The 21,787-nt window shown below is 42.7% G+C and overlaps 1 protein-coding gene across 5 annotated transcripts in view; it reads right to left on the bottom strand.

Moving 5' to 3' along the window:
- Positions 1-21,787, bottom strand: part of LOC137327105 (leucine-rich repeat-containing protein 63-like) — an 89,740-nt gene that overhangs the window by 56,486 nt on the left and 11,467 nt on the right. For 4 of the 5 annotated variants that reach the window (XR_010964352.1, XM_067992561.1, XM_067992558.1 and 1 more), the window contains exons 4-7: positions 17,196-17,270; positions 11,247-11,401; positions 6,896-6,994; positions 5,654-5,790 (exon numbers count right to left, since the gene is read on the bottom strand). Coding sequence is in view for 4 of the 5 variants with exons in the window: in XM_067992561.1 (XP_067848662.1) it covers positions 5,654-5,790; positions 6,896-6,994; positions 11,247-11,401; positions 17,196-17,270 (466 nt within the window). In the remaining variant the exon portion in view is untranslated. The remainder of the gene's footprint in view (positions 1-5,653; positions 5,791-6,895; positions 6,995-11,246; positions 11,402-17,195; positions 17,271-21,787) is intronic. The other variant, XM_067992560.1, reaches the window with a different exon arrangement.

The following is a 21,787-nucleotide window of genomic DNA, read 5'->3' as shown; positions in this document are numbered from 1 at the left end:
AAATAAAGTGCACGTGATACTATTTCACTTCGGTGGGTTGTCTCACTTAACTTAAACAGAATAACTCTGTCCTGATCTCCTGCTGTTGCATTCTGTCTTTCAGTCCTGGGATAGAACCTTCTCTCTGCAGCTTTTTGCTGTCTCACTGCCTTACCCTCATTGTGTGCCCAAAAACCAGACTCCCTTTTGTATCTGTGCCTCATTTTTAAAAGCCTGACTACAGTGTCAACTTTTAATCAAAACTAAATCCCTCCCTGCCCCCACAAAAAGCAGTGTCCACCAGCCTAGTTTACCAATGAGCCTTGCTGAGTTCAAATTAATAGGATTGTCGAAGCAGGTATTGTTGTGAGCATTTGCTGAAATGTCAAATTATCTTTCATTGTCTACAGAATACCAGCTTCAGATGCCCCACCTGAAACCTACTATACATCTGTCAGCCCTGTTATCCTGTGAACTTAATGTCTTTAAAGCATGCTTTAACTCACAAGTTCATTTTAAAATAATTCATATTTGGATTCTTTCTATGGAAAAATTACCAAAGAATCCTAAAATGTGACAAATTATAATTTATAAGTTAACCATGCTGTTGGCTCAAATACCTCATTGAATAACTGCAAACCAAGGAAAAACAATTCATATTTTTAGACAGGTAAAAGTAACTACCATTTGGCTACAAGGAAGTATGGTAGCATAGTGGTTATGTTACTGGACTAGTAATCCAGAGGCCTGGACGAAAATCCAGAGTCATGAGTTCAAATCCCGCCACGGCAGCTGGCGAATTCAATTAATTAAATAAAAATCTGGAATTAAAATACTAGTATCAGTAATGGTAGCCATAAAACTACCGGATTGTCGTAAAAACCCATCTGGTTCACTAATGCCCTTTAGGGAAGGAAACCTGCCCGGTCTGGCCTATATGTAACTCCAGACCCACAGCAATGTGGTTGATTCTTAATTGCCCTCTGAAATGGCCCAGCAAGCCACTCAGTTGTAAAATCTCGCTACGAAAAGTCATAATAAGAATAAAACCGGATGGACCACCCGGCATCGGACCACGAGGCACCGGACACGACAACGGCAAAAAAACACCAAGCCCAGTCGACCCTGCAAGGTCCTCCTTACTAACATCTGGGGACTTGTGCCAAAATTAGGAGAGCTGTCCCACAGACTAGTCAAGCAACAGCCTGACATAGCCATACTCACAGAATCATACCTTTCAGCCAACGTCCCAGACTCTTCCATCACCATCCCTGGGTATGTCCTGTCCCACCGGCAGGACAGACCCACCAGAGGTGGTGGGAGGGAGTGGCCCTGGGAGTCCTCAACATTGACTCTGGACCCCATGAAATCTCATGGCATCAGGTCAAACATGGGCAAGGAAACCTCCTGCTGATTACCGCTCTCCCTCAGCTGATGAATCAGTCCTCCTCCATGTTGAGAAGCACTGAGGGTAGCAAGGGCACAAAATGTACTCTGGGTGGGGGACTTCAATGTTCATCACCAAGAGTGGCTCGGTAGCACCACTACTGACCGAGCTGGCCGAGTCCTGAAGGACATAGCTGCGAGACTGGGGCTGCGGCAGGTGGTGAGCGAACCAACACGAGGGAAAAACTTACTTGACCTCGTCCTCACCAATCTACCTGTCGCAGATGCATCTGTCCATGACAGTATTGGTAGGAGTGACCACCGCACAGTCCTTGTGGAGATGAAGTCCCGTCTTCGCACTGAGGACACCATCCAACGTGTTGTGTGGCACTACCACCGTGCTAAATGGGATAGATCCAGAACAGATCCAGCAGCACAAAACTGGGCATCCATGAGGCGCTGTGGGCCATCAGCAGCAGCAGAATTGTATTCCACCACAATCTGTAACCTCATGGCCCGGCATATTCCTCACTCTACCATTACCAACAAGCCAGGGGATCAACCCTGGTTCAATGAGGAGTGTAGAAGAGCATGCCAGGAGCAGCATCAGGCGTACCTAAAAATGAGGTACCAACCTGGTGAAGCTACAACTCAGGACTACATGCGTGCTAAACAGCGGAAGCAACATGCTATAGACAGAGCTAAGCGATTCCACAACCAACGGATCAGATCAAAGCTCTGCAGTCCTGCCACATCCAGTCGTGAATGGTGGTGGACAATTAAACAACTAACGGGAGGAGGAGGCTCTGCAAACATCCCCATTCTCAATGATGGCGGAGTCCAGCACGTGAGTGCAAAAGACAAGGCTGAAGCGTTTGCAACCATCTTCAGCCAGAAGTGCCGAGTGGATGATCCATCTCAGCCTCCTCCCGATATCCCCACCATCACGGAAGCCAGTCTTCGGCCAATTCGATTCACTCCACGTGATATCAAGAAACGGCTGAGTGCACTGGATACAGCAAAAGCTATGGGCCCCGACAACATCCCAGCTGTAGTGCTGAAGACTTGTGCTCCAGAACTAGCTGCGCCTCTAGCCAAGCTGTTTCAGTACAGCTACAACACTGGCATCTACCCGACAATGTGGAAAATTGCCCAGGTATGTCCTGTCCACAAAAAGCAGGACAAATCCAATCCGGCCAATTACCGCCCCATCAGTCTACTCTCAATCATCAGCAAAGTGATGGAAGGTGTTGTCGACAGTGCTATCAAGCGGCACTTACTCACCAATAACCTGCTCACCGATGCTCAGTTTGGGTTCCGCCAGGACCACTCGGCTCCAGACCTCATTACAGCCTTGGTCCAAACATGGACAAAAGAGCTGAATTCCAGAGGTGAGGTGAGAGTGACTGCCCTTGACATCAAGGCAGCATTTGACCGAGTATGGCACCAAGGAGCCCTAGTAAAATTGAAGTCCATGGGAATCAGGGAGAAAACTCTCCAGTGGCTGGAGTCATACCTAGCACAAAGGAAGATGGTAGTGGTTGTTGGAGGCCAATCATCTCAGCCCCAGGGCATTGCTGCAGGAGTTCCTCAGGGCAGTGTCCTAGGCCCAACCATCTTCAGCTGCTTCATCAATGACCTTCCCTCCATCATAAGGTCAGAAATGGGGATGTTCGCTGATGACTGCACAGTGTTCAGTTCCATTCGCAACCCCTCAGATAATGAAGCAGTCCGAGCCCGCATGCAGCAAGACCTGGACAACATCCAGGCTTGGGCTCATAAGTGGCAAATAACATTCGCGCCAGATAAGTGCCAGGCAATGACCATCTTCAACAAGAGAGAGTCTAACCACCTCCCCTTGACATTCAACGGCATTACCATCGCCGAATCCCCCACCATCAACATCCTGGGGGTCACCATTGACCAGAAACTGAACTGGACCAGCCATATAAATACTGTGGCTACGAGAGCAGGTCAGAGGCTGGGTATTCTGCGGCGAGTGACTCACCTCCTGACTCCCCAAAGCCTTTCCACCATCTACAAGGCACAAGTCAGGAGTGTGATGGAATACTCTCCACTTGCCTGGATGAGTGCAGCTCCAACAACACTCAAGAAGCTCGACACCATCCAAGATAAAGCAGCCCGCTTGATTGGCACCCCATCCACCACCCTAAACACTCACTCCCTTCACCACCGGCGCACTGTGGCTGCAGTGTGCACCATCCACAGGATGCACTGCAGCAACTCGCCAAGGCTTCTTCGACAGCACCTCCCAAACCCGCGACCTCTACCACCTAGAAGGACAAGAGCAGCAGGCGCATGGGAACAACACCACCTGCACGTTCCCCTCCAAGTCACACACCATCCCGACTTGGAAATATATCGCCGTTCCTTCATCGTCGCTGGGTCAAAATCCTGGAACTCCCTTCCTAACAGCACTGTGGGAGAACCGTCACCACATGGACTGCAACGGTTCAAGAAGGCGGCTCACCACCACCTTCTCGAGGGCAATTAGGGATGGGCAATAAATGCTTGCCTCGTCAGCGACGTCCACATCCCATGAACGAATAATAAAAAAAAAGTACCACAAAACAAACAAATCAGTCAAACAATTTTTTGAAGTTGCTTTTGGTTGTCATGTTCATTCCTTACTCAGGTCAGTAATACAACTAAAAACATTAAACACAAACAAATTATACAATTCTGAAACTGCTAAACTTACCCATAAAATGTCCCCACACAGGCTCTCCCCACCCCTCTCTAGGGCCTAGGGCTCGAGTTTTGCTTCAGTCCTAGGGCTGGAAATATTACTTGAGGTGCTAGAGATTTCCAGCTGTTAACAAATTCTATGTGTGTGACAGAGGTAGATTTAATCTTATGTCTGTGGAATTACAATATCCAAAGTGTACTACAATAATACACATCAGATGACAACCAGATAGAAATAGATGCTTTAACTGGTTTGGGAAAATTTAGCTCCCGCTGACAAATTCTGTGTAAGAGAGAGTCATCATGGGAGCTGTAGCTTCTGTGGAACAATATCCAGAATGCAGCACATCCGACAAACAATATCATATGCCAAACAGGCACAACATTTACAAATAACAACTGTGAGATGTGAGCAGCAGAATTCAAAAATAAAATATTTCATTTTTCCAGGGTTTTATACGGATTAATCCATTAAATTAAAAATTGAGCTAATCGAGTTGTTTGGGATGAACTTTATTTTTGTGTTGCTGAAGTTCAAGTGCAATATTTATGAAGTGCTTTGATGTTGGGTTTTGAACATTGTATCCAGAGTCAGTCAGATCACAATCATTGCGATTAATATCTGTTCAAGAGATTCAATGGCTAGAAAGAGCTTGCTGGTGTAGCACTATGCCAATGACAGCTTCAGCAAGAATTACAAATCAAACATGGGAAGTAACATAGAAAGGAAATATATCTTATAATCATGTAAATAATAGAAGCAGGAATGTTTTGGGGAGAAAGGAGGAAGAATAAAAAAATTAAGTAGTTGCATCTTAAGTACTGTAAATGCACCATGAGACACGGAACTTTACAATGCAAATAAATAATAGTAGGAGGTTTTGGGGAGGGTAGACCAAAAATGTATTTGCATCTGCAGCAAGTTTTGTAAAATGGTAGGTAAACAGTATTACAAATATTATATGAGACCTGTACCTTTCAGTATCAGTATGGTTTGTAAAATGTTAACCTTGTGTTAGTCAAGTGATACATTGCTTCAGTAAATTCCATGTATTATAGCAATAGGCAAACCATGGTCATGCTTACACTGCAGTTGGACTGCAATAGGCATCATAAAACTGCACTCCAACTCCTGTACTAGCCATGAGCAATGCCACTGGGGATTTAGTAGCATAATTTAAATAAAATTATATTTTTGGTTATTTAGGTTATACTGTTTTCTCCCCTAAGGACTGTTAAGCAATTGGAACAGGTGACTTTTGGAGCAATTCAGAAGCTATTTGATGGGCAAAGAACCGTACATTGCATTATGGACAGAAAATACTGAGGGACTCGCAAATTCCCAATATGCGCTTCCAGCACGCAAACCTTTAAGTTCATAAAATCTACCCTCTTATCTTTGCGTTACAAAATGGCATGGGCTTGGTCCTTGGGTAAGTGGATGTGGAAACTCAAACGCCACCTAAACATTTCATGATTTCAATCACAAGCTCAGAATTCCATTTTAAAATGACCTTTCATAATTTGTGCAATCTAAAAAGTTGCTATTAGGCTCTACAAGACTTTTGGAACAGCTTACCCAACAGGCAGAATTGAAACCATGCAGAAAGAAATGTTAAAGATTCTCAAGTTGGTCAGTTTCGCAATATCAGAAGAAATCTCTGTTATAGGATTGTCTCTTAAATTCAGCACTTCAAGGCGGAAGAATCCATAAATCTTAAGGAAAAAACAGACTTAATATGAAAATCCATGCATGTACTTAAAATGTTTTGAAGTACGACAACAGTTGCATGCTACATATTAACATTTGGTAAATGGATGATAGTCAACCTATAAAGTAAACCAATAAAGAGAAATCTCTCAGGGAAGGAGTATAAGAAGCCAAGTCGACTGTTAGAGAGACATTAGAAACTAAAAAGTTGATATAAAGAGAGAAAAGGAACACAAAGAGAACAAAAAACACAAGAATTCTGTGGCCAAATGTTTTGTTTCGCCATGCTTGATAAATTTCACTTCATGTACTTCATTCTCCAATATTTCCCTTGCATTGCCAAAATAAATCCAAGAGAGAACAGCAACCAGAAGGCTTGTCTCATCGGTGTGTAAATGGAAAAAAAACATACGACTCACTCTGAGCAAAGTTTTTGAAGGAGAGATGCATAACCTAAAATTGTTTTGAAGGGTGCACGTATACTACAAGTGTAGTGTTGCTGTGAAGCCGAAACCACTTCCCACCAATGTGAAATTTATAAAGTAACGCCTAATTAACATCTTACTTTTTAAATCTTCCACACATCAGATAACTTCCAAAATGACAGAAATATTTCATATCACCTTCTGCAGGCTGTGCAATTTGCAAGTTAATGCATTAAATTAGCACTAGCATCAGGGAAAAGGTAAATCAAGATCACTGAGTTGTTATGTAACATTGTCTTATGTTTTAATTTCTATATACTGAAAACTACTTGGCATTCCAAGCTCGTTTGTTCAAGGGATGTAGGGATAAAGAAGGTTTACTACAATATATGCTAGTAACCCTTAATTTGGTAAACAATGACCTAGTTTCAAAGTGATTCATTGGTTGTGTAGTGATATCCTGAGGATGTATTAAGATACTATATATTTGTTTTCCTTAATTAATGTAGTCAGCATCCATAGTGACCAGATGCCAATTATTAATTTAGGTATGGCAGTTGGCCAAGAAAGGTTTTTCTGCAGGAATGCTAAGATTTAGACTTGGACACATGATCCCATAATTGTCTGAGAAAAATAACAGTATAAATGTTATAGATTATTTAATATTTCTATAAATTGCCCTCACCTCAGCAGGGATGCCCTGAAAACTGTTGAATGACAGGTTAAGATACTTTAACGTAGAAACCAGTGCAGTCAGATCAGGAAGTTGATGAATAAAATGACCCTATAATACAGTGAATGATATAAAATAAAACAGTACTCATATTATTCAAATCTTGAAAAGTACCTTCATATCTTTAGTCATTACTTTAATTCACTGAGAATAAAAATTCCATTGTTTTGAAATTATATAAATAATATATTTTACAAAGAAATATTCAAAATGTTTTGTTAGACTTCATGCAGTTATTAAAATTGTTTAAATGGGTAATCGGTACATTGCCAGCATCTATAAAGTTCTTTAGGATATAGTAAACAAAGCAATCAAGACATGAAGAAAGGCTGCATTATTATTGGTACTGATCAATAATATATGATATATCCAAGTATTAACCACAAATTTGTCTAATCACAGCCATTAAAACACTGGAGACTTACAAAATAGCTCAGAAGAGTATGAAACCCAATGATTAAGAGCACTGAACTGTCAAAGAGTGTAAAAGTAACTCCATTTCAACCACAAAGAATTTATATAGAAAGATCAATGATAAACAGTGATGCTATGCACTCAACATCTAGTTCTCAGAGAGTTGGTGCTTAATTTGCATTTAAAGGGAATTGGTAAGGTGGATTTGGAGAAGTTCTTTGTATAGAACTTGAAGAGAAAAACTAGAGGATATGATTCTAAAGTAAAAAAAAATGTAAGCTAAACACAATTCAGGGTGTAATGTTTTTGCACAAAGTTGTAGAACTGACTGCCACTTAGTAAACTGCAAGTAAATATAGTCTTCATAATATTTGTCAATGGCCTTCACAAAAATTTTGTAAATAAAAAGTCTATTAAGTAGAATGACACCAAGTTGTACATGAAAATTCTACATAAAGGTTCCACAGGCATTTGGTAATAGGCTCTGAATATTAAGAAATTTGATATATGTTATATAATATCTTGTTAAATAAAACCACAATGGGAAAAAATAAAGATAAAATGCTAGTTGTCCATTTCACTAACAAGCTGGATCAGTGGGGGAGAACTAAGTTATCTTGTAATTGGTCACTGATGCTGGCAGCAGCTAATGATGCACTTTGCAGAGCACTAAGACACAATGTGAGCAGTGATTCCCTGAGCCACGGAGTGGTGCTCCCACAGAGGTGGACTCTGTTCAGAAGTTTAACAAATATATTCCTACTTGCAACAGATTACCTGATACTTTTATTATGAAGCTGTTATACTGTAAGTCCTAGCAGTGAAACTAGCTACTGTAAATCATCATTACACATAATAATGACCTATTTTCTTCAGTGTCAGAATGCAGTGCAAGATTGTAAAGCATGTTCAAATACTTCTAATTTTGTTATGAAGTTTCACAGTATTAAAGTTAGATTTTACAAAAATATTTTGCTTTAACTCTCAAGTATATAAAAGATGTGTTAATCACAATACTGATGGTACTAGATTTGCTTTTAATAAGTTGCAATGAAATAAGTTTACTTTACTTAGTTTTGCTAATTAAATAAAACTGAAGCATTTTTCAGACAAATTATTTTCAATCCAAAGTGTAAATACAAAAAAGATGCTTGCCTGAGTTACTGAACATTTTATTTTAGTGTGAGAAAAAAATTATGTTTAATGTGTTGGTGTTTTTCTTTTTTTGTACAAAGATTAAGCTACTGATGCAACTATTGTAATTACAAGTCATTAAAATTCTTCCCAATATCATACCACAGCACACAGAAACTCTCCAAAGATCAATGATACAGAAACCAAGTTCTGACTAAAAGATAAAATGCTACACTAGTTTTCTGGAAAAGCAGCATATGATTATGATCAGGATATTATACGTAAGGCTGATTATGATCAGGATATTATACCTGAGGCTTTACATCTTTTCTAAATATTGCTGATGGACATTACATGGTGATCATACGCCATAAGGGAACTGCGAACAGTATTGCAGATAGACTACCAGGACATGAATGATGTACTAGGGCGGATATTGTGGGTGCCTGAATGACAACATTTCATCCTTTGTACTCATCTAGTAACATAAATGATATGATGCTCGGCAGACCAAAACATATTCTGTATGATAATGGAGGTGAATTTTCGCAGTGGTTCTCCCGATCATCTGACGTAATTTTGGTGGAAATTCTGCAGAACCCCTGGCGAAACAGTATGCACATCATGGCTTCTGCACTTGTTCAACCCCAAAGTGTTTAACTGAATGTAGGAGGAAGCTTTTTTGTATTTTTGAATTGTAATATTGTTAATCTTTGCCTAATGGTCCGGGAACCCACTCAAAATCCAAGCTTGGGATTTTGTGGCAAGTAACATTTGCTCTATACAAGTGCTGTCAATATGACAGTCTAACCACATTCCCATGACATTCAATGGCATTTCCATCACTGAGTCCCCCACCATCAACTTGGGGTCACCATTGACCAGAAACTCAACTGGACCAGCCATATAAATGACGTGGCTACTAGAGCAGGTCAGAGGCAGGTATTCTGCAGCTAGTGACTCACCTCCTGCCTTCCCAAAGCCTCTTCACCACCTACCAGTCACAAGTCAGAATTGTGACAAAATACTCTCCAATTGCCTGGATGGATGCCACTGCAACAACACTCAAGAAGCTCGATACCATCCAGGACAAAGCAGTCTGCTTGATTGGCAATTCATCCACTAGTCTAAACATCCACCCCCTCCCTCAGGGGTGTTCTGTGGCTGTAGTGTGTACAATCTAAAGAATGCAGCACCTAGAAGGACAAGAGCAGCAGGTCCATGGGAACACCATCAACTGCAGGTGCCCCTCCAAGTCACACACATCCTGATTACTTCGGCTGTAACATTACGAAGTTACTGCCACAATAGTGCATCAAAAAATAGGATACATAGTGACTCAAACTGATGTTACATAAGGTGACAGAATCAGATTTAAATTCATTATAGGCAGCAAATGTTTAGTGTTGGAGTTGGTCTTCTAAACTCTCTTTGTGAAGTAAGATATGAAGGGATCAACCCCACTCCCCCCACAATCCTGCTATTACAGGATTACTATATGAACATATATGGAGCTTGGCTTCATACCATTACATAAGAGGTATTGCAAGTAGTATAAAACTATCAAGATCAATATGGGGTATTGTAACACCCCACCACCTAGCGGGTGCCTCATTCCCGACTCCCCCACTCTATCTTAACATACCTGAAATCAGGCACTGGAAGGCCACCCACCTCAGACGAATGGGGTCCTAATTTAAATGGCGAAGTCATGTCACAATGATGTCATCGGGACCTGCATGCCATTTAAACTGCGCGCTAACTAAGGGCCGCACAGTCTCGGATCCACCAGTGAAAGCTGGCAGCAGGCAGCATCCTGGCCACAGGAGGCCCAGGTAAGTGTTTCTTTCTACTTTTTGAAGGTTCTTTGTGGGACCAGGAGGAGCATGAATACCTTTCCTTCCCTGAGCATCCCCCCACCCCCGAATTGCAAACTTTACCGATCTCCCACCCTCAGTAATCTGATAGATGTGTTTATAATAATGAAAGGGCTAAACTGGGTTCATATTGACAGATTATTCCAATTAGACAGGCTAGGGAGAATCAGGGGCCATTGGTAGAAGTTACGCAAGTGCAGGACTTGGTTAGATGTTATGAGCTTCTTCGTTTCCCAGAGGACAGTAGACCTATGGAGCAAGTTGCTGACTGCTGAGTGTTGACTCGCGGCATACTTTCAAAAGAGAGCTGGACCAGTTCCTGGCTGGGCTGAAGATCACGGCATACAAAAGGTAGATGGAATACTCAGTAGTATAAATCATGGTCAATGTCGTATCCTGAATTAGTTTTGATTGCTTCGGGGAGGATGGGAGAGGAATTTTCCAGATTTTTCCCCTCCTAAATTAGCCATGGGTTTTTAAAATTTGTTTTTTTGCCTCTACCAGGAGATTACATAGCTGCTGGTAGGTGGTTTTTTTTGTGAATCATGATGCTTAAGACATCATGCCTGTGTGGGGCAGGCTCAATGGACCAACTGGTCTTTTCCTGTCCATCATTTTTGTATGCTTGCATGTTCAGAATATTGTGTTTGATTTTTCTGTAGTTAGCTGCAATTTTGCCAGGTTCAGCAAGTGCACTACATAGTCTGAAAGCTCAGCAGATTCATCGATTGTTCATTAATTTCACGCAATAAAGTGCATCAAAAGTTCTGAAACTGGTAATTTTGCAGAATTCAAATAATTTCTAATAGTGCAAATATGAATTGTACATTTGCTGAAAATAGCTAAATTTTAAGTGAATATATTTTTAAGCTACTTACCCTCAGATTTAAAGAATCCCCTCCTAATGCTAGGGATCTTAGAATAAACAATTCATATGGGTTTATTTTTCCTTCTTGTTCTTCCTCCATGATTGGGGATTTAATATCTGGAGATTCAAGAAATTTTGTACGCCTTTCAATATTCAGAACTGCTCCTAGAGTCAGAAAAGTATAAATCCTGTAAATACTGAAATGCACGTTTATTAGTTTATATCTAGCATAACTGCCATTTGCGGAAGAGAGTTCCAAATTTCTACCACCCTTTGCATGTAGAAGTGTTTCCTAATTTCATTCCTGAAAGACCTGGCTCTAATTTTTAGACTATGTCCCCTAATCCTAGACTTCCTAACCAGCAGAAACAATTTCTGTCTATCAATCCTTTCAGTCCCCCTTAATATCTTGAATACATCGATTAAATCACTCCTTAATTTTCTAAATTCCAGGGAATACAAATTTAGTTTGTGTAACCTCTCCTCATAATTCAACCCTTGGAACCCAGGTGTCATTCACTCCCTCCATGGCAATATATCCTTCCTAAGGTGCGGTGCCCAGAACTGAACACAGTACTCCAGGTGTGGTCTAACCAGGGCTTTGTATAGCTGTAGCATAACTTCTACTCCCTTGTATTCTAGTCCTTTAGATATAAAGGCCAGCATTCCATTAGCTGTTCTGATTATTTTCTGCAGCTGTCCATGACATTTTAATGATCTATGTACATGGACCCCTAAGTCTCTTTGGACCTCCACTGTTTCGAGCTTTTCACAATTTAGAAAGTGCTCTGATCTATCCTTTTTAGGTTCAAGGTGGATGACCTCACACTTGCTTACAATGAAATCCATTTGCCACAGTTTTGCTCATTCACTTACTCTATTAATATCTTTCAGTAATTTTATTCTTCCATCTACACTGCTTACAATGCTGCCTATCTTTTTGTCATTGGCAAACTTGGATATGTGGCTCTCTATCGCATCGTCTAAGTCGTTAATAAATAAAGTAAATAGTTGAGGCCCCAACACAGATCCCTGTGGGACACCACTAGTCACATCTGCCAATTTGAGTACCTGCCCATTATCCCTGCTCTCTGTCTCCTGCCGTTTAGCCAATTTCCTAACCAGGTCAATAATTTGCCCTCAATTCCATAAACTTCAGCTTTAGCTAACAGTTTCTTGTGAGGGACTTTATCGAAAGCCTTCTGGAAGACCATATAAACATCATCCATAGACATTCCCTTGTCCACTGCTTTAGTCACCTCTTCAAAAAATACAATCAGGTTCATAGGGTATGACCTACCCTTTACAAAACCATGCTGGCTCTCTCTGATCAGCTGAAAATTTTCAAGATATTCAGTCACTCTATCCTTAATTATAGACTCTAGTAATTTCCGACAACAGATGTTAGGCTAACTGGTCTATAATTCCCTGGTTTCCCTCTCTTATCTTTCTTAAGTAGCGGTGTAACGTATACAATTTTCCAATCTAAAGGAACAGTTCCTGAATCGAAAGAACTTTGGAAGCTTATAGTTAGGGCATCTGCAATGTTCTCACCTACTTCCTTAAAACCCTGGGATGGAAACCATCTGGTCCTGGGGATTTGTCACTCTTTGAAATCATAGAAAGGTTACAGCACAGAAGGAGGCCATTCGGCCCATTGAGTCCATGCGCCAGTGCCATTATTTTCTTCATTACTGTTAATTTGCTTAAATTAATTATGGTGAGCCCAGTCCCTGATTCAAAATTAGTTTCCTTGGGGTGTCCGGCATGCTATCCTCTTCCTCTATTGTAAATACTGACCCAAAGTAATTATTTAACATGTCTGCCACTTCCTTATTTTCATTTACAATATCCCCATTATCAGTTTTTAAGGGGCCCACATTGCTCTTGACCACCCTCTTTTTCCTAATTGTAAAAGTTTTTTGTGTTGATTTTGATATCCTTTGCAAGTATCTGTTTTGTCACCCGTTGCTGTTCTTCGTATCTCTCCCAGTCACATGAATCTGTGCTATTTTTTGCATTTTTGTATGCTTTTTCTTTTAGTTTTATGTTGTCCCTTACCTCTTTTGTTGTCCAGGGCTTTTTTTTGGCAAGTAGAGCTCTTGCCCTTTGGAGATATAAACTGGTTTTCTATTGCATTAAATTCTTTTTTGAACTCCTCCCACTGATCTTCTGTTGTTTTACACATTAACAGATTTGCCCAATTTAGTGTGGAAAGTCTCTGTCTCATCCCGTTGAAGTCAGCCTTACCTAAATTTAGAATCTTAGTAGCTGTTACAGGTTTCTCCCTTTCAAACACAACATTGAACTCGATCATATTATGATCGCTATTAGATAAATGTTCACGCACCGTTAGGCTCTTAACTAAATCTGGCTCATTACTCATTATTAAATCTAATATGACCTGCCCCCATGTTGGTTCTAGGACATATTGTTGCAGAAAGCTGTCCTGAACACACTCAAGAAATTCGCTACCTTTCTGACATGAGCTTGTCTGCTTATCCCAATCTATATGAAAGTTAAAATCCCCCATTAAAACCACTCTGCCGTTGCTACATGTAGGTCTTAAAACTGGCTATTTTATTAATCAATGAATTGTGAAATAAAACTTCTGAAATATAAACGCTATTCATGATGTATTCATGATGGCGAGAGACCGGAGAGCGGGAATATAAAGAGCAGCGACCCGAGGCTTGCTCTGAGACCAGTGGCAGAGTTCGGGGTGACGTCACCAGTCAGAAAGTGACGCGGCACAGGGGAGGCAGCTGATTGGTGAGTAGGTTCAGGTGAGTATTTCTACGATTTTACTGTGAGTAAAGTAATAAGAAAGGGAAGGTCTGCAGGTTTTATAGCAGGTAGTGTTTTTTTTTAGTGAACCTAGGTCCCTAGTATAGATAACATTTTCTAATTTCAACGTAATTTAAAAGGGGTAACTAAGCTAAGGCAAGTCATGGCAGCAGACCTCGCACCCGTGATATGCCCCTCCTGCAAGATGTGGGAAGTCATGGACACTACCAGTGTCCCTGCCGACCATGTGTGCAGGAAGTGCGTCCACCTGCAGCTACTGACCTATCGTATCTCGGAGCTGGAGCTGCGGGTGGACTCACTGTGGAGCATCCGCGATGCAGAGAAACTCGTGGATAGCATGTTTAGCGAGTTGGTCACACCGCAGGTAAAGGGAGTACAGGCAGGAAGTGAATGGGTGACCACCAGGCAGAGTAAGAGGTGCAGGCAGGTAGTGCAGGGGTCCCCTGTGGCCATCCCCCTCTCAAACAGGTATACCGTTTTGGATACTGTTGTGGGAGATGGCTCACCAGGGGAAGGTGGCAGCGGCCAGGTTCATGGCACCGTGGCTGGCTCTGCTGCACAGGAGGGCAGGAAAAAGAGTGGCCGAGCTATAGTGATAGGGGACTCGATTGTAAGGGGAATAGACAGGCGTTTCTGCAGACGCAACCGAGACTCCAGGATGGTATGTTGCATCCCTGGTGCAAGGGTCAGGGATGTCTCGGAGCGGCTGCAGGACATTCTGGAGGGGGAGGGTGAACAGCCAGTTGTCGTGGTGCATATAGGTACCAACGATATAGGTAAAAAACGGGATGAGGTCCTACAAGCTGAATTTAGGGAGTTAGGAGTTAAACTAAAAAGTAGGACCTCAAAGGTAGTAATCTCAGGATTGCTACCAGTGCCACGGGCTAGTCAGAGTAGGAATGACAGGATAGCTAGGATGAATACGTGGCTTGAGAGATGGTGCCAGAGGGAGGGATTCAAATTCCTGGGACATTGGAACCGGTTCTGGGGGAGGTGGAACCAGTACAAATTGGACGGTCTGCATCTGGGCAGGACTGGAACCAATGTCCTAGGGGGAGTGTTTGCTAGTGCTGTTGGGGAGGGTTTAAACTAAAGTGGCAGGGGGATGGGAACCGATGCAGGAAGTCAGTGGGAAGTAAAGTGGTGACAGAAACAAAAGGCAGTAAGGGAGAGTGTACAAAACATGACCGGACAGATGGTCTGAGAAAGCAGAGCAAAGACCAAGGGAAGTCTAGATTAAACTGCATTTATTTCAATGCAAGAAGTCTGATGGGGAAGGTAGATGAACTCAGGGCATCGACGGGTACATGGGACTGGGATGTTATAGCTATTACTGAAACATGGCTAAGGGAGGGGCAGGACTGGCAGCTCAATGTTCCAGGGTACAGATGCTATAGGAAAGATAGAGCAGGAGGTAAGAGAGGAGGGGGAGTTGCGTTCTTGATGAGGGAGAACATCACAGCAGCAGTGAGAGAGGATATATCCGAGGGTTCGCCCACTGAGTCTATATGGGTAGAACTGAAAAATAAGAAGGGAGAGATCACTTTGATAGGATTGTACTACAGACCCCCAAATAGTCAACGGGAAATTGAGGAGCAAATATGTAAGGAGATTACAGACAGCTGCAAGAAAAATAGGGTGGTAATAGTAGGGGACTTTAACTTTCCCAACATTGACTGGGACAGCCATAGCATTAGGGGCTTGGATGGAGAGAAATTTGTTGAGTGTATTCAGGAGGAATTTCTCATTCAGTATGTGGATGGCCCGACTAGAGAGGGGGCAAAACTTGACCTCCTCTTGGGAAATAAGGAAGGACAGGTGACAGAAGTGTTATTGAGGGATCACTTTGGGACCAGTGATCATAATTCCATTAGTTTTAAGATAGCTATGGAGAAGGATAGGTCTGGCCCAAAAGTTAAAATTCTAAATTGGGGAAAGGCCAATTTAGATGGTATTAGACAGGAACTTTCAGAAGTTGATTGGGAAAGTCTGTTGGCAGGCAAAGGGACGTCTGGTAAGTGGGAGGCTTTCAAAAGTGTGTTAACCAGGGTTCAGGGCAAGCACATTCCTTATAAAGTGAAGGGCAAGGCTGGTAAAAGTAGGGAACCTTGGATGACTCGGGAGATTGAGGCCCTAGTCAAAAAGAAGAAGGAGGCATATGACATGCATAGGCAGCTGGGATCAAGTGGATCCCTTGAAAAGTATAGAGATTGCCGGAGTAGAGTTAAGAGAGAAATCAGGAGGGCAAAAAGGGGACATGAGATTGCTTTGGCAGATAAGGCAAAGGAGAATCCAAAGAGCTTCTACAAGTACATAAAAGGCAAAAGAGTAACTAGGGAGAGAGTAGGGCCGCTTAAGGATCAACAAGGTCATCTATGTGCGGAACCACAAGAGATGGGTGAGATCCTATTATAGAAAGGATATTATTAAACTAGAAAGAGTGCAGAAAAGATTTACTAGGATGCTACCGGGACTTGATAGTTTGACTTATAGGGAGAGGTTGGATAGACTGAGACTTTTTTCCCTGGAGAGTAGGAGGTTTAGGGGTGATCTTATAGAAGTCTATAAAATAATGAGGGGCATAGATAAGGTAGGTAGTCAAAATCTTTTCCCAAAGGTGGGGGAGTCTATGACGAGGGGGCATAGATTTAAGGTGAGAGGGGAGAGATACAAAAGGGTCCAGAGGGGCAATTTTTTCACTCAAAGGGTGTTGAGTATCTGGAACGAGCTGCCAGAGGCAGTAGTAGAGACGGGTACAATTTTGTCTTTTAAAAAGCATTTGGACAGTTACATGGGTAAGATGGGTATAGAGGAATATGGGCCACGTGCAGGCAACTGGGACTAGCTTAGTGGTATAAACTGGGCGACATGGACATGTTGGGCCGAAGGGCCTGTTTCCATGTTGTAAACTTCTATGATTCTATGTCACACTGTGCCATGAGATTTCTATGTTTAAATGCAATTTTGTGGTATTTGCTAATATATTTCCTTTGTATTAAGTATTCCATAATACTACATTGAACAGAGTATGATGATTTTTCAAATATCATATAGCTGAGTCTTATGCCAAATATTCCAAATGTGATTATGCTTTTACATTCCATTAGGGGTGTATTCTTAAAACCCTATCATTTTAATATATTTTTATTACCTGGATGATCAGGCAATTGTGGGCTGGCACCATATCTGAAGTAATTTTCTTGGTTTCTCGCGGCAGCAATCATTTCTGGAATGATAAAATTTCCAGTTATTAGTACAAGCTAATATCAATGATTGATAAACAATGTGAAAGTTCATTGGTGATATCAGTTGTTCTGGCACATTCATTTTATTTCATGCTTAGGATGTGGGTGTCATTGGAAGGCCAGCATTTGTTGCCCATCCCTTGAGAAAGTGGTGATGGGCCTTATTCCAGTAAAAGTAGTACTGGAGCATCTTTTTCAAATCCCAGATAGGGAGCAAGAGGTGCAATACTCCAAAAGAGTAAAGAGGCATGGGTAGACATTTTCTACCAATGTATCATAAATGAGGAAAAACTAATGTACAGGAGTCCAATGTGAAACAGGGTAGGGCAATGTCAAGCCAGTTTTAAAAAAAAATTGTTCTTGGGATGTGGTTAATACAATTTGTTGTATTGTCGTAAAAAACAATCTGGTTCACTAATGTCCTTACCCGGTCTGGGCTATATGTGACTCCAGACCCACAGCAATGTGGTTGATTCTTAATCACCCTCTAAAATGGCCTAGCAAGCCACTCAGTTGTACAATCTCTCCACAAAAAGTCACGATAAGAATAAAGATGGACGGACCACCCGGCATCGGACCACTAGGCACTGGACACGACAAAGGCAAAACAAGTCCAGTCAACCCTGCAAAGTCCTTATCACTAATATCTGGGGACTTGTGCAAAGGGACTTAGGGATTTAGATACATAGATCACTGAAGTGTCATGAACAGGTGCAGAAAATAATCAATAAGGCTAATGGAATGCTGGCCTTTATATCTAGAGGACCAGAGTACAAGGGGGCAGAGGTTATGCTGCAGCTATACAAAACCCTGGTTAGACTGCACCTGGAGTACTGAGAGCAGTTCTGGGCACCGCACCTTCGGAAGGACATATTGGCCTTGGAGGGAGTGCAGCGTAGGTTTACGAGAATGATACCCGGACTTCAAGGGTTAAGTTACGAGGAGAGATTACACAATTTAGGGTTGTAATCTCTAGAGTTTAGAAGGTTAAGGGGTGATCTGATCGAAGTTTATAAGATATTAAGGGGAACAGATAGGGTGGATAGAGAGAAACTATTTCCGCTGGTTGGGGATTCTAGGACTGGGGGCACAGTCTAAAAATTAGAGCCAGACCTTTCAGGAGGGAGATTAGAAAACGCTTCTACACACAAAGGGTGGTAGAAGTTTGGAACTCTCTTCCGCAAACGGCAATTGATGCTAGCTCAATTGCTAATTTTAAATCAGAGATAGATAGCTTTTTGGCAACCAAAGGTATTAAAGGATATGGGCCAACGGCAGGTATATGGAGTTAGATCACAGATCAGCCATGATCTCATCAAATGTCGGAGCGGGCTCGAGGGGCTGAATGGCCTACTCCTGTTCCTATGTTCCTATCTGTCCATGACAGTATTGGTAGAACTGACCACCGCACAGTCCTCGTGGAGACATTGTCCCATCTTCAAACTGAGGACACCATCCAACGTGTTGTGTGGCACTATCACTGTGCTAAATGGGAAAAACTCAGAACAGATTTTGCAACTCAAAACTGGGCATCCACGAGGCGCTGCAGGCCATCAGCAGCAGCAGAATTCGATTCTGGCACAATCTGTAATCTCATGGCCCAGCATATTCCTCACTCTGCCATTACCAACAAGCCAGGGGATCAACCCTGGTTCAATGAGGAGTTTGGAAGAGCATGCAAGGACGAGGCATACCTAAAAATGAGGTGCCAACCTGGTGAAGCTACAACACAGGACTACATGCATGCTAAACAGCGGAAGCAACATAGACAGAGCTAAGCGATTCCACAAGCAACGGATCAGATCAAAGCTCTGCAGTCCTGCCACATCCAGTCGTGAATGGTGGTGGACAATTAAACAACTAACGGGAGGAGGAGGCTCTGTAAACATCCCCATCCTCTATGATGGCGGAGTCCAGCACGTGAGTGCAAAAGACAAGGCTGAAGCGTTTGCAACCATCTTCAGCCAGAAGTGCCAAGTAGATGATCCATCTCGGCCTCCTCCCGAAATCCCACCATCACAGAAGCCAGTCTTCAGGCAATTCGATTCACTCCACGTGATATCAAGAAATGGCTGAGTGCACCGGATACAACAAAGGCTATGGGCCCCGACAACATCCCGGCTGTAGTGCTGAAGACTTGTGCTCCAGAACCTGCCACGCCTCTAGCCAAACTGTTCCAGTACAGCTACAAAACTGGCATCCACCCGACAATGTCCACAAAAAGCAGGACAAATCCAATCCGGCCAATTACCGCCCCATCAGTCTATTCTCAATCATTAGCAAAGTGATAGAAGGTGTCGTCGACAGTGCTATCAAGCGGCACTTACTCACCAATGCTCAGTTTGGTTTCCATCAGGACCACTCAGCTCCAGACCTCATTACAGCCTTGGTCCAAACATGGACAAAAGAGCTGAATTCCAGAGGTGAGGTGAAGGTGACTGCCCTTGACATCAAGGCAGCATTTGACCAAGTGTGGCACCAAGAAGCCCTAGTAAAATTGAAGTCAATGGGAATCAGGGGGAAAACTCTCCAGTGGCTGGAGTAATACCTAGCACAAAGGAAGATGGTAGTGGTTGTTGGAGGCCAATCATCTCAGCCCCAGGACATTGCTGCAAGAGTTCCTCAGGGCAGTGTCCTAGGCCCAACCATCTTCAGTTGCTTCATCAATGACCTTCCCTTCATCATAAGGTCAGAAATGGGGATGTTCGCTGATGATTTCACAGTGTTCCGTTCCATTCGCAACCCCTCAGATAATGAAGCAGTCCGTGCCCGCATGCAGCAAGACCTGGACAACATCCAGGCTTGGGCTGATAAGTGGCAAGTAACATTTGTGCCAGACAAGTGCCAGGCAATGACCATCTCCAACAAGAGAGAGTCTGAATACCTCCCCTTGACACTCAACAGCATTACCATCGCCGAATCCCCCACCATCAACATCCTGGGGGTCACCATTGACCAGAAACTTAACTGGACCAGCCACATAAATAATGTGGCTACAAGAGCAGCTCAGAGGCTGGGTATTCTGCGGCAAGTGACTCACCTCCTGACTCCCCAAAGCCTTTCCATCTACAAGGCACAAGTCAGGAGTGTGATGGAATACTCTCCACTTGCCTGGATGAGTGCAGCTCCAACAACACTCAAGAAGCTCGACACCATCCAGGACAAAGCAGCCCGCTTGATTGGCACCCCATGGCTGCAGTGTGTACCATCCACAGGATGCACTGCAGCAACTCGCCAAGGCTTCTTCGACAGCACCTCCCAAACCCATGACCTCTACCACCTAGAAGGACAAGGGGAGCAGGCACATGGGAATAACACCACTTGCACGTTCCCCTCCAAGTCACACACCATCCCGACTTGGAAATATATCGCCGTTTCTTCATCGTCGCTGGGTCAAAATCCTGGAACTTCCTACCTAACAGCACTGTGGGAGAACCTTCACCACACGGACTACAGCGGTTCAAGAAGGTGGCTCACCACCACCTTCTCAAGGGCAATTAGGGATGGGCAATAAATGCTGGCCTTGCCAGTGATGCCCACATCCCATGAGCGAATAAAAAAAAATGTGATGTTTAAAGTGCCAATTCAATCAATAAACAAAGGTCGGGTTGTTATGTACAATCTCAGGCATTTCATGCTATTGGCATAAGTTGGCTTCCTTGTGACACTTGAGAGGTCAGGTGTTGTTTCAATCCCTTTGCACAGTTGGTTTTGACTGGGACAGACATTTGGGAGTCTTGTGCTGAATCAAAGGGGAGGTGTTTCATTGGGAGGTGTTTCAATCAGGGTGATGATCTTGCTTGCCTGCTCTATGGGCCAACCCCCACCCACCCCACGGACTTAAGGGAAAAAAGAGTTCTCTCTTTGCCCCAGACATTTTGGGTGAGCCGTGCCCTAGCAGGCAGCAACAGAAAGTGTAGACCAACTAGCTTTGGAATAGCTTAGCTGGAAAAGTTGGCCTACACCTAGAGAGATAGTAAGCTGGCATCTTTATTATCTTTAACTGAGGAGCACAGTGAAAACTGTATTCTGCTCATTTCATGTAAATTAATCAGGGATTAGTTTGAAGCTATGTCTGTCTCAATAAAGTGCTTCTAAGTCCAACCTCCATGTTCGTCTCACTCCTGGAACTCTGCTGCTCCCTCCAATGCTTTGATGCCAGTATAAGATGGGAGCAATTAACACAATGTGGAAATAAAGTATTCCTGAATGAATTTGTATGCTCTGCATTACTTGCTGCTTAAAAAGCAGTTGACAGACAAAACATGGGTCTGTGTGTTAGAAATGTTACTGCCAGGAGAAAGTTTAAAAGCATGGATAAGTGAATTAATGTTAATACACAAAATTACTACACATTAACAAATAATTAGGACATATCCTGGTTCCGACACAGAACTAGTAATATCCCTAGAAGAGCACTTTCTATGCTCTGAGGTACAATTCGTCTAACCAAAAAAATGGGAGAATACCTCTTTTTCTTAGTAATTCACTAACAGAA

The sequence above is a fragment of the Heptranchias perlo genome, chromosome 11, assembly GCF_035084215.1.
Source record: "Heptranchias perlo isolate sHepPer1 chromosome 11, sHepPer1.hap1, whole genome shotgun sequence".
Taxonomy (NCBI): Eukaryota; Metazoa; Chordata; class Chondrichthyes; order Hexanchiformes; family Hexanchidae; genus Heptranchias; species Heptranchias perlo.
The sequence above is the reverse complement of the archived record's forward strand: the minus strand, read 5'-3'. Positions and strand labels throughout refer to the sequence as shown.